General features: G+C 39.3%; 1 protein-coding gene across 3 annotated transcripts in view; it reads left to right on the top strand.

Annotated features, from left to right (window-relative positions):
• The window catches only part of aff4 (ALF transcription elongation factor 4), a 39469-nt gene that overhangs the window by 13369 nt on the left and 13892 nt on the right, over window positions 1-12208 (top strand). For 2 of the 3 annotated variants that reach the window (XM_042498618.2, XM_042498617.2), the window contains exons 2-8: window positions 4205-4334; window positions 8481-9284; window positions 10586-10624; window positions 10781-10867; window positions 11674-11701; window positions 11816-11879; window positions 12087-12179. In XM_042498618.2, the coding sequence (XP_042354552.1) occupies window positions 4209-4334; window positions 8481-9284; window positions 10586-10624; window positions 10781-10867; window positions 11674-11701; window positions 11816-11879; window positions 12087-12179 (1241 nt within the window). In that variant the 5' untranslated portion in view covers window positions 4205-4208. Of the gene's footprint in view, window positions 1-4166; window positions 4335-8480; window positions 9285-10585; window positions 10625-10780; window positions 10868-11673; window positions 11702-11815; window positions 11880-12086; window positions 12180-12208 lie in introns of those variants that run through there. The other variant, XM_088088126.1, reaches the window with a different exon arrangement.

Here is a 12208-nt window from a genome sequence, read left to right as displayed (position 1 = left end):
CTACAACTGGGAATTTCCTCTCCACCATGCTGCAGTCGTCGTCTTTCACGTTAAGGCCCTGACACACCAAACCAACATCAAAGAACCAGCGGCGACAACAGTCGACTTTTGCATCACCTCACATTGCATGTTTCTCGGCCAAGAAGTTGCTAAAGGGCTCAGTAGCTAACAAAAAAAGTCAATCTTACCTTGTAGTCAAGTATGTTTCAATCTCACTCCCTCTTGACTTAAGCTTTTTGTTTACTTCCCTCAATTTGGTTTCTCTTATTGTGCGCTGAACTGTTAATCAGATCGATGGGCTCCACCATCCCCAACACCAAGCCAACATGCTGAATTGGCTGGAGAAAAAAGCCGACAACAGACTACAACATGTCACACATTAATGGCCCAACATTGACAGCCAACCATTGGCTTGGTGCATCATGGCCTTTTGAACAACTTTCTCCACTGCATATGTTTATTTTTTTTGCAGTGATTATGTTTTTCTGTGATACTGTCTTTTGTGATGCTAAGCCACCCTCAACACACAGTAGCTTCCCTCCACCCTGTTGTAAACAGTATACAAGTGTGTTGACATGAGGAAGCCTGTAGTCCAGACAGAAGTGCAGTTGGTTCAAAGTTTTCCAGAACTCAGCAAGTTAAAACGAGTGTCTTTGAGTTCTTTTAATCCTCTCATTTGATTATTCAGAAAAGTTGGCTTTCTATAGGTCTATTCATTTTTACGAATCCACAAAGTCATGATTCTTCTAAACAAGAACTCTTTATGTTGTGGTTTTACACCTAATTAATAGAAAAAAATGTTCTGAAGACATGTTTGGAATATTTACAGAAAGGTATTGTTGAACTGGTTTTGGTTGGCATCTACATCTAACCTAGTTTGACTTCTAAGGCTGGTCAAAGGCCAACTCAGGAACAGGTTGTGCTCAGAGACTCAGTTCATATTCACATGGTTGCATGATGTTGCCAAGTTTCTCACATTCTTTTTTCCATTTGGTAACATGGTGCACTTTGTTATTTATTCAAACCCAAAAGCATACTATGACTTTTTCTGCTGTAAAACGGACTAGAGTGATCTTTGAAAAAAAATGGCAAAGGAGATGGAGGATATGTTAGCCTTGCACTTTGATTAAAGACAGAACTTTTCAATAAAGTTATTCTGCTGTTGCATAGGCACAAAAATAAAACAGACTGCTGGCTGAAATGAGCCTAAATACAAACATTTATGCTCCAGTATTGTTTAAACTAATAACAGACACTTGAGCCTCCTGTCTGCTGATTTTCTAGAGTACTGTGCTACAGTACGACAGGGTGTAACTCCCTGTTCAGCAAATAAAAACCAACAGATTGGGTCAATTAGTTGGGCAGAATGGACATGAGCAGTGTTAACAAAGGATTCTGTGCCTGGGGCATTTGACCATTTAGCACAGTGCTAACAGTGGGCCATTCACACATTCAGCCCCTCTCCAAAACTGACATCGGCAGGCTCATTTACATACACATAGTGCCAGCACACTAAAAGCACTCTTGGTACATAATCATCTTGTTTGACTAATTGTCTAAATGTCTTTCCTAGGGCATGAAACTGGCTTTTTCTCAAACCAAAGACAACATTTATAGCACGAAAGACCTTCAAATGATGCATGTCAGTTGGGTGATAGTCTTCAAAATGACTAACGTCAAGCAGAATTTACTAGGAGTAAATTCTCTGCTCTGTTGACTGCGTGTGGCAGACACTCGTTGTCAGTACTTGGAGATCAGCGGTCGGTTTACTAGGTTTGTTATCATGCACTCTTACTCCTAACAGTGTTTCAGTTTTTGACAATGTATAGTCTAAACTTGGTTTAAATAAAGTCCTGAGATGATAACACTGGGGTGTTGTTGGATGTTTGGATGATGGATAGCCCAAACAATGTTTTCTTCCATTCTCCTCTGCTGATAAAACTGGTGTTAATGGAGTGTCTCACACAGTTTGCAGTGGCCTTGGTCGCCCCCCCGGGCCTTAGTTTTATGTAGCCTGAGCTATAGTGTGTAAATCATGTTGCCTGTGATGAGGGATGACTCATGGTTGGGTGTTGTTGATGATGTAAAACAGGCAAAGGCTTCGTTGAGACATTGGTTAGCAAATTACTATGTAGACTCACTGATAAGCTTACACATAAGCAGTCAGAAGTTGTTAAAAGAAATGTGGAGGGTTTGCAGTCTACAGCATTACTCTGTGACTGATAATCCTCACCAGTTTTCATGTAAGAGCAGTGGGAATTCAACTAAGTCTTGACCATGATGCCGAGTTTGTCTACATTTCACATTTTGTTTGACTTTCCTTTGTGAAGCGTTACTTTTATCACTGTGAAATCAGTGTCCTGTCTTCTACTTTTCATTCATACTAAGTAAAGATTGAAAACACCCCTCTGTGTTTTGTTTATAATCTAGGAGTGGTTGCTGTATGGTCCCACTCTGTCAACAGCTTTAAAATCATTGTTGTCGTTGGAAGAGCCTGAAGCTGCTGGCTTAGACCGGGAAGCGACACGCCTGGCTGATAATTTGCTTGTTTGTAGTTTTTAAAGCTTTCTGTTAAACAACTTGGTGCTTTTTGTCAGGCTGGTTGCTTGTTTTGTGTTTTAATACCAAGTGGTATCCAGCAGGAAACTTCCTGTGAATGTTTTAACATTTGTTAAAAAAGACATTAACATGCTTGTGTTTTGTCCTCATGCAGTGCATGCACTTTTTATTTCACACTTGTGCATTCGGTTTTGTCTGATTCTCTGGTGTGACTGCATATATTCACTTATATGGTCTCTTTGTCCTCAGAGAGCTGTCTATCTTTATGTTTGCAGTACACACGTGCTCAGAGGGACAATCTGGACAGAGATGTCTGTTTAGCTGAATGTTATGGAGTTGTTGTCTTCAAGCAACAGTTTATCAGCAGGTTGACTTAATCCAAACTACAGTCTGATTTACTTTTATGCAATCCCCGAGAAGACTTTCATGTTGTTTTCATGTGGTGTAAGTGATGCTTACACTAGGGATGTGTTCAGTTATTTGTTTAGTCCATTAGAAGTCGTTGCTCATTTGCACCAGATATGCAAGTCAGTTAACCTTGATATTAAACTCCTTTTTTTACATGTAGGCATCTAAATGACATTAGCTTAATGCATACTCTGATGACTTTTTTTAACAGTGAGATAACAGTAAGACTGTTTGCTGTGCAGTTGCATTCACCTAATAAAAATGCTGTTTTGTGCATCTCCTGAAGATCTGTTTTCCCTGAAGAATATAGAAAATTAAGAAAACAAATAAATGCATTTTATATAGTGAGTTGCTGTCACATTTTGAAGGATAAGTGCCACACATTTCAGCAGCATTTGAATTATAATTTGGTTAGTGAAGAATGTGATTGACAATTTAAATAACATAATAAATACATAGATTAAATTGTGGTCAATTTGACTGTTACATGAGCGTTTCCTTACTTTAGGACTAATTTAAGTTCAAATTTCTGATTACTAAATAACAAAGAAATTATTCCTCAGAAACATCCCTAGATTTCACAGTTTACTCTTTACAACAAACTTTTCCATTTGGTAACCACCATACAATTTGTAGTTAACAAACTTCTCAAGGTCTGACAAGTTTGACAATGTTGAAAAATAGGTGTTAGTAGTTTCAGATTGGGTACAACCTCACATTGACAATGTGTACAAGCAGATTATTTGCAGTAGAAGTAGGCTACTGCACATTGTCTAGACCAGTCTAAGCCTATTAGAGACTACTTTCTCCACTGGTCATCTCTGCGCTCCCCTCTGTTCTGGATGTGTGGGGATTCGCTAATGATGGTCCTGTTTGTGGTTTACCATAAAAACTGACTCAGAGTAGCGAGTAGATAATGGCAGCCTGACTATGATGTGTGTCGAATGGTTGGAAACTTGAGCTTGTTGGTATTTATTTACAAACTGAGAATTCATAGCAGGAAAGAAAACTGAAGGGCCAGTGTTTTTAGTTATGTTCCCTCTCTATTCAAGAGAAAGTTTTAAGGAAATTCTTTCAGACTCCTCAGGTGTTTCTTTCATGAACGTATCACTTTCATGTTGCTGTGTTTTTTTTTGTAGCCATCCCTGCAAAGCTGCAAGATGAGATGTCTGTTAAATGTCTCTCCTGGGTGTGTTTTTATGTTGACTTGTTCTTGTTGTTCTGTTTACTTTATTAGCAACATGAACCGTGAGGACCGGAATGTGCTCCGAATGAAAGAAAGAGAAAGGAGAAATCAAGAAATCCAGCAGGGAGGAGGAGAGGCCTTTCCAGCAAATTCACCTCTCTTCCCTGAACCCTACAAAGTGGTAAGTTTGCCTACAGCGCATTCAGTTTTTCCAACTAATTGATTAGTCAGTTTAGAGGAATTTGTAACAGTGACAGGAAGTGAGAAATACACATACGGCCAGCAGCATTAGTGTTAATACAGTTTTGTCAACACTTTTTTTTTAAAAACAACACCTAAACCTTTGGGTTTTTTACTGGCTTTGATAAGCTGTTAGGAGATTGCTCAGCTTATGGCATAGGTGGAAACCCTTTTTCCTTTGATATCTTTCTATGGTATATTTATGGGACCTCATTCCTACTTTGCTTCAGTCTGAAAAAACCTTTTTGTTGTAAGTTGGTAAGTTGTTCTCCAAAAAGTCCTGCATTTGTTTTGGGTTTATGAATATAGTATTTTTTGCTGACTTATCAGTTAAAAAAAGACAAATTTAGGGTTTTTTTTTTGCTTAAGTTCCTTTTTTTTACTATGTCCTTCAAGATCCTGCAGTCTTGGTTTTGTTTACAGTTTGAGCGATGAGAGCTTTACAGGTTAAAATAAATCCTTTCATGTGTGACGTGACTGGACAAACTCTACTGACAATGACAGTCTTTTCTTTTAATCAAGATGATCTTGGACGTATTTCATGTTTTTATGTACGTATTTCATGTTCGGCTCATCTGTGTACAACACAGTACGTGGTTGCATCATTCATAGGTATTGAAAACATAAATAGATGCTTTTTTGTGGCTTAAGTAAAGGTTAGCTGTCTGAAAGTTAGCAGTTAACAGTTTTTGCACACCAAATATGTATTTTTGAGTTTGAAATTATCCTATGGATTGAAAACCTTCATACAAAAACTATGGACTTGGTGCGCAAAGGCCCACGCTCTGCAGAAGATACAAAAGAGTCAGTTGAATTGACAGCACCTGTCTTTGGTTAGCTGTTTTGTAGTGCAGCTGAAGAGGGTAAACATGAGATCACAACAGCTTCCTCCCATCACGTCTTCCTCCCGTGCTCACAGACACACATAGATGTAGGCCAGCCAACAACCAGCTCCCGCCCGGCCAGTGTAATTGTAAAGAGGATCTGAGTTCTCTGAACTGGTCTAATCTTTGCCACTAACCAGATTTGAGCAGAGGTAAGTGGCTGCTCTCCTTAGCTAGAGTTAGTCATCAAAGAGGCAGAGAGGAATGCATCCTGACAGGTTGGGAATAGAAAGAGGACCAGAGGTGAGTGATGAGTGCTGGCCCATGTTTTGAACCACAACAAAGTGAAAGGTACAAAGCTGTCTATGAAGAAGGAAAAGTCCTTGACCTTTGCATAATAAAAATTTAAGCAAATAATTTTAGTGTGTATGTTAGTTTTTCTGTCGGCAGTTCCTGTCGCACAAAAAACATGGAAAAGGCCCACTGTTTAAGTCACTGGGTTTTGCACGATTTTTATCTCCTGTCTCCCGCTTGTCTGAGTCTTATGTAAGCTTCAGTTTGACTTTTTTTCCCCCCCTCTGTCATGCTCCACTAAGTGGAAGTTTACTGTGTTCTGCATTAAAGGCCATGTGTGCACGCAGCTGCAGCTGTGGCCTCCCAGCTGTAGACCAGCAAGGCAGTAACATTTTTATGGTGCTGAGTTCATGCACTCAGCTGCACAGAATGAAGAGCACAAAATTATCCATCGAAAACCAAAGTGTTTTTGGCATATTTGATAATCAGGTGCATACACACTGTATATAAATCCATATTGTGATTATATAAATTGATTATTAAGTAGGCTTTTTTATTTATGCCAAGGTCCAAATAGCAAAAAACAGACACAACGTGCTCACTCACTTGAGGCTGGGTGCTGAATCCTCAAAGTGGATATCAATGCAGTCAAAATCAGGACAGCGCTCTGATTATAGAATTTTTATTATTATTGACATTTTTATTATAATTCGTGGCAATAATAAAATGCTATAATTGGGAGTGCTGTCCTGATTTTGACTGCAATAAGATCCAAATAGCTCCACAAACTAAGCAAGAAGGATAGAAGTCAATAAATCAAAAATCCATTACACAGATTCATGCTAGCATTTTGACGGCATCTTAAAGGCGCAGGCACATCAAACTGACATCAGAGAACTAGTGACGATCAAAGCCCCCTGCTGCGTTGCCTCATGTTGCTGTGTCTTGGCCCAAATGTTGTCCATGAACACACCAAACTGATGGCCAACCGGCACGTATTCTGCACCTGCGTGAGAGGAAATACCCCTTCATACCAGCAGGTGGTGGTCGTTTGTAATTGTCTTTCCAAAAGGGAAACCAGAAGACCGTCTTGATGCTAGTTAGCCAGTTAGCACATTAACAACACAATCCAATGTTAAAATATAATATAATTAACATATTTACTGTGCATCAGTGAAAAATAACACAAACCACCAAACGTTTCTGCTAAAGAGCTCGATGGCTAAACAATAACGGTCTTACCTTATATAACAAGATTATTTCAACGTCTCTTGACTTAGCTCTTTGTTGACTTTGCTTTGTTTTGTGCTTTTGTAATTCACTATCATGGAAAGGGGATGTTTAGAGTGGTGTTGGAAAGGTTAGTTTCTGGCTAGCAGGGAGGTACTACTTCAGTACTAGGGACTGCTTGTGGGGCAGAAACCAAAATTTGAATATGGTTCGTCTGGTTAAAGGCCCAGAATCCCTAAACATGTTCCAGAGAAAGACAAGATGGCTGCAATGTACAGTATTGTACTGTAAATTTGTATTAACTATGTTTGCAAAGATATACCACTTTCAAGGTAGACTGCGGCATAAAGTTGACGGTTTTCATACTGCTCACATTTACTTATCTGGGGTACTGGGAAAAAAATTCAACCAGACGGAGAATCTCTCCTGCACATGCGTGTTGTCAAGTTTCAATCATAGTAAAGTGTCTGTTCAAACCCAAAAAACTTCTGTTTTCATTCATTTAAGGCGAATTGTAACTGATAATGAAATACTAACTGTGTACTACCGTATGCCTTGAAACCATGATATTTTCTCATTTGATTATAGTACCATGAAAATCTTATACTGGTGCAACCCCAGTATTAACATTGCCCATACTTAAAGTACTTAAAGCATTTTGTTTTTTCCCACACCCTGCAGTGTTGCAATCAATGTGTCTGTAAACAGTGAGGTTGTTGAACAAACTGTGTAATGATTCAGCTGTTTCTAATTTACCAAGCACTCTCTTTTTATACTCCATAGTTTTTATCAGCCAACAGCATATGTGCCAGTGTGTGTGATAACCCAGAATTTTGGCCTTTTGAGGTATTTGTATTAACAAAAAGCAGAGAGTATCTCTGCTCTTCTGGAGATTTAATGCAATCACAATAAAACACTTAATTTATGCTCGTACTACAAAGTGAAATAAACCCCCATAAGTGATTCTTCACTACACGAACAACACACATGTGAGCCAGGCCAGGCTAGCAGGAGGTAGTGCTGTGCATGTTATGACCAAGCTAGTTACATTTCCCTCAACAGATAACGGCTTGTGTTTCCTCACCCTCTGTGTGAATCTGTCAAACAAAACAGAGGTCTGAGGTTTCATGTGAAACTGGATATTCTGCACAGACTGTCACGGGCTGATTGCAAGCAGGTCGGCTGGAACTTGTGGCCTCAAAGTGATTGATTAACCTCTGTGCTGGAGCAATGGGTAGACTCTTATCTGTGTACACATATGGGTGTGGACTGATCGGAGCTCAGTTTGAACAAGCTGACTGTGGCTGATCTCTGTGCTCAATCGATTTATTTCTCAATGTTCAGTCCATTATTTTAAATGTAAAACTGGTCACACATGGGATTAGGATATGATTTGTTTTCTGTTTTTGTCAGATCTGCATTTCAGTTATGCACATATTGCATATTTTATGTTTTTTTTCTTTGTTGAAGTTATACATTTTCTCTCCATTTTTGCTTTTGATGGAAAGCAATTAACCTAAGTGATGAACCTGTGCCCATTATGGCTATTCTCTCTGTCCTTTTTCTCTTCTCTCTACTTTAATTCTGTTCATTTCTATCTCTTTTATTTTCTTCTCACTGATTTCTCTCTTTTTTTTCTCTATGGCTGTCTTTAAAAAGAAAAAAATAAAGAATTTCTTCATCATTACACTGTCCTCTTCCCGACCTCTCCCTCCCCCTTTCTCTGCTTCTCTTTGCAGTCCAGCAAGGAAGATAAACTGTCAAGCCGTATTCAGAGCATGCTGGGCAATTACGACGAGATGAAAGAACCGATTGGTGACACAATTCCAAAGCTTGGCGGTAAACCTTCGAACAGCTCGTCTTCCTCTGAGGAAAAATCGGGCCCACCATTGTTTGGTGGGGACCAGCGCGGCGTCGGTAGCAGTGGCAGCAGCCAGAGCAGCAAGTGGACTCCTGTTGGCCCTGCGGCAGGTGGATCTTCATCCCAGTCCCAGAAACGCTCAGGACTTGGGGGCGGGCACAGCAGCCAGAGGGGTAGCGGCAGTAGCGGCAGCAGCAGCAGTAGCCAAAGACACGGAGGGGAGGTGCGGGAAAAGAAGTCAAGTAAACACAGCGGAGGGTCAGAGCACTCAAAGTCACACACGTCAAGTCCGGTCAAGGGCTCTCTGAGTTCCTCCAGCAGCAACAGCCACTTGCGGAGCTCCTTGTCGGCTGAGCAGCATCACAGCAAGGAGCGCTACCGCTCCAAGTCTCCACGAGACAGAGAGGCCAACTGGGACTCTCCCTCACGGGTTCACACATCCTTCCCCACTGGACAGCACTCGAGTCAAGCCTTTCCCCCGTCTCTCATGTCCAAACCCGGCTCCATGCTGCAAAAGCCCACAGCGTATGTGCGGCCTATGGACGGCCAGGAAACGGCAGAACCCAAGAGTTCACAAGCAGAAAGCTACAGTGGCCAGTCGCACAGCAGCACCATGGGAGAGATGAAGTCCAACAGCAAGGCCTCGCTGTCCAAACTCAAGATCCCCTCAGCGCCTGTAGAGGTGAGTAGTGTTCTCTGTGATTACATTGTACTAAAAACAAGGTTCCCCACAGTCACGCAAAACCTGGAAAATAATGGTCAGTTCACAATCACATTTAACAGGCCTGGAAAAATCATGGAATAAGTAAAATAATGAAAGTTCTAGAGAAAGTCATAGAATTATTAACCCTTTGGAAGCTGGGCAAATTGGATTGATTTCTTTAAATTGGGAAGAAGGCAACGAGCAACTCAAGAAGAAATTACCTAAAAATTTGCAAAAAAAAAAAATAGTAAGAAGTACAAGAAAACTGCTGGAAAATAAGCAAAAGCAAAAAAAAGTAAATTAAAAAAAAGAACAAACAGGGAAATGACCCCAAAAACCCAATAAAAGGTATAATTCTATGACATAAATATAAATATATAATTTCCAGCTTTTTTAATATAATTCTTCGGAAACTACTAAATTTCTTGCAATTTGCAGGACATACCTTGCTTAGTTGCTCATTGTTTTCATCCCATGTTTTCAAACCAAGAAATCATGTTGATTTTAAAAGTCGTGGAATTTATAACCCTTAAAAAAGCAAACTGAGTTGATTTCCTTTCAAAAATGGGAAAAAGGCAAAGAGCAACTAGTTAGAGCTTACCCCAAAAATTGCAACAAATGAGTATAAAGTATGAGGAAATGACCTGAACATAAGCCAAAAAATTTTAAAATTTAAAAAATCATTGAAAGTTTTAGAAAAGTCATGGAATTTTGTTTTGTCTCATGAAATGAAATGTTACCGTAAGCATCCATGGATAATGGAAAATATATTTTCTGTAGCTGTTGATGTAAAGTAGCTTTGCTGTGCATCTGTGTGACGTTTGATTTATGATCACGTACATTTCTCCTTTTTCTCCCTGCGTCACGTCTCTCCCTTTATGTGTGCCAGCTAGCTGAAATCATGTTTGAATCTGATATGTTTGAAAAAACGCCAGACAGGAAAACAAAAGATAATGGGTCCTTTAAAAGTCATGGAAAAGTTTTACCCACATATGTTACATATGGGAACCGTGTAAAGATATAACCCTATAGCAAAGGTTGCATGCAGAATGTTAAAATGGCAGAGGAGTGTTTATATTCAGAGCGTATATTCATAATGATGTAATAACTGGAATACATTACCTCGCAGCATGTTACACTTGGTCTCAGTGAACTCTTAGGTCTCATAAAATGCCTGTAAAGTGACTCAAGGCACTCAGAATGGAAGCCGCCTCTCACCTGCTGCACTGACATCATGTTGTTTATGAACATGTGTTGAACGTGATGATTCTGTCTTTCAGGGATCAGGTGACGCCAACTGTGTCGATGAGATTCTGAAGGTACGTATATAATGTTGCTAAAAAGGCCCTCTGTCAGGCCCACAGTTTATTCAGAGAAAAGCTTTCTGATCAAGTCAATGAAATAGCATGCACATTACTCACACTTTACAACTAATTTTCACATTTTTTCCCTGTTATTTTTTCTCTTTCTTTCAGGAAATGACTCAGTCGTGGCCCCCTCCGCTGACAGCCATCCACACCCCCTGCAAAACAGAGCCCTCCAAGTTTCCATTCCCCACCAAGGTCAGGAGTGTACCAGTCTCTGTCTTTACTTTTCAAAATATTTTGTCATAATGTACCAATAAGGCTTAATTATTTGTTTATTGCTTATGTGTAGTTCAGACATTACATAACAGAACTAATTTAGGGAAAGCTTGTTTGGTAGCCAGCTACGTGAATCTATAAAGTCATGAGATTTACTATTGATTAATCTTAAATCTGATAGAAGTACTTTTCAGCCAGTTTTGATGTTTATCTCACTAAATGCATGTAAGTATAAACAGCCATAAACCCAGGGAGGAAAATTTTGAATTGAATTACTTTGAATTGTTTTTTTATCAGATTCAATATACTCATTTTATGGAAAAGGCTGAAAAGACAAATCGGTTCATTTGTTGGGACTCTCCCTCAAAAAGGGTCACCAATTGTTAAAATGACCAAAATGGCTATCAGAAATAATTAGTAATTATTAAAAATAATGATTAGTTATTTTAAATAATGTGAGTTAATTTACATTAAATCATCTCATGGGGCACCATTCCCAAAAAGTGATAAATGATAGCTAATCAACGATATCAGCCTCATAAAATACCCTAAACTATTAATTTGGATCTCTGGGTAATAATTAAATTAATAACTATAACAAAAATGACCATGTTGATAGTAAAGGGTGAAGGATGTCGAAGTTCCAAAATAGCAGAGGCTGACTATTCATTCACTCTTGTGCAGTATTAAAAAAACATCAAGAACGATTTCAAAAACGCAGTTATTCAATAAGGAAGCAATGCACAACAAACATACCAACAGATTGTCTGTTTGTTTTACCTCAGGACTCTCATCCTTTTCCAAGTGGGCACAGTAAGTATTGCACACATTCACTAATTCAAAATCTTTACAAAATAATAATGTTTGTATATATATCCGATGTGTTTATTTATATATACTTAATGGTCATGATTCTTATGTTTTTAGAGCGAGGTAGTTCTTCCAAGAGCTCCAGCAGCCACCAGTCCAAAGCTTGTGATGACCAGCCCACGTAAGTGCCTCATCCTTCGTAAGCCCATGTTTGTAGTTTTCCCACTATTGATACAGACGACAAAGAGTTAGACACTAAAACAAATAGTTATGATAAGGTAAAAAAATGTTAAGTAACTGCATAGATGGCCTCAGGAAGTAGACATAGACAGTAATCTCGCAAAATAAAATCCAAAGAATTTCATTTAGTGCCATTCCCGTATCTCAGTATGCTGGAAGATGACCTGAAGCTTAGCAGCAGTGAGGACAGTGATGGAGAACAAGGCTCCACCAAGAACGCCTCAAGGAACACATCAGCAAGGTAAAGCACAAAGCATAGTAAATTTACTT

Source organism: Plectropomus leopardus, chromosome 15, assembly GCF_026936395.1.
Source record: "Plectropomus leopardus strain MGB_pleo_1.0 chromosome 15, ASM2693639v1, whole genome shotgun sequence".
Taxonomy (NCBI): domain Eukaryota; kingdom Metazoa; phylum Chordata; class Actinopteri; order Perciformes; family Serranidae; genus Plectropomus; species Plectropomus leopardus.
Note: the sequence above shows the minus strand (reverse complement) of the source record. Positions and strands in the feature narration are given on the sequence as shown.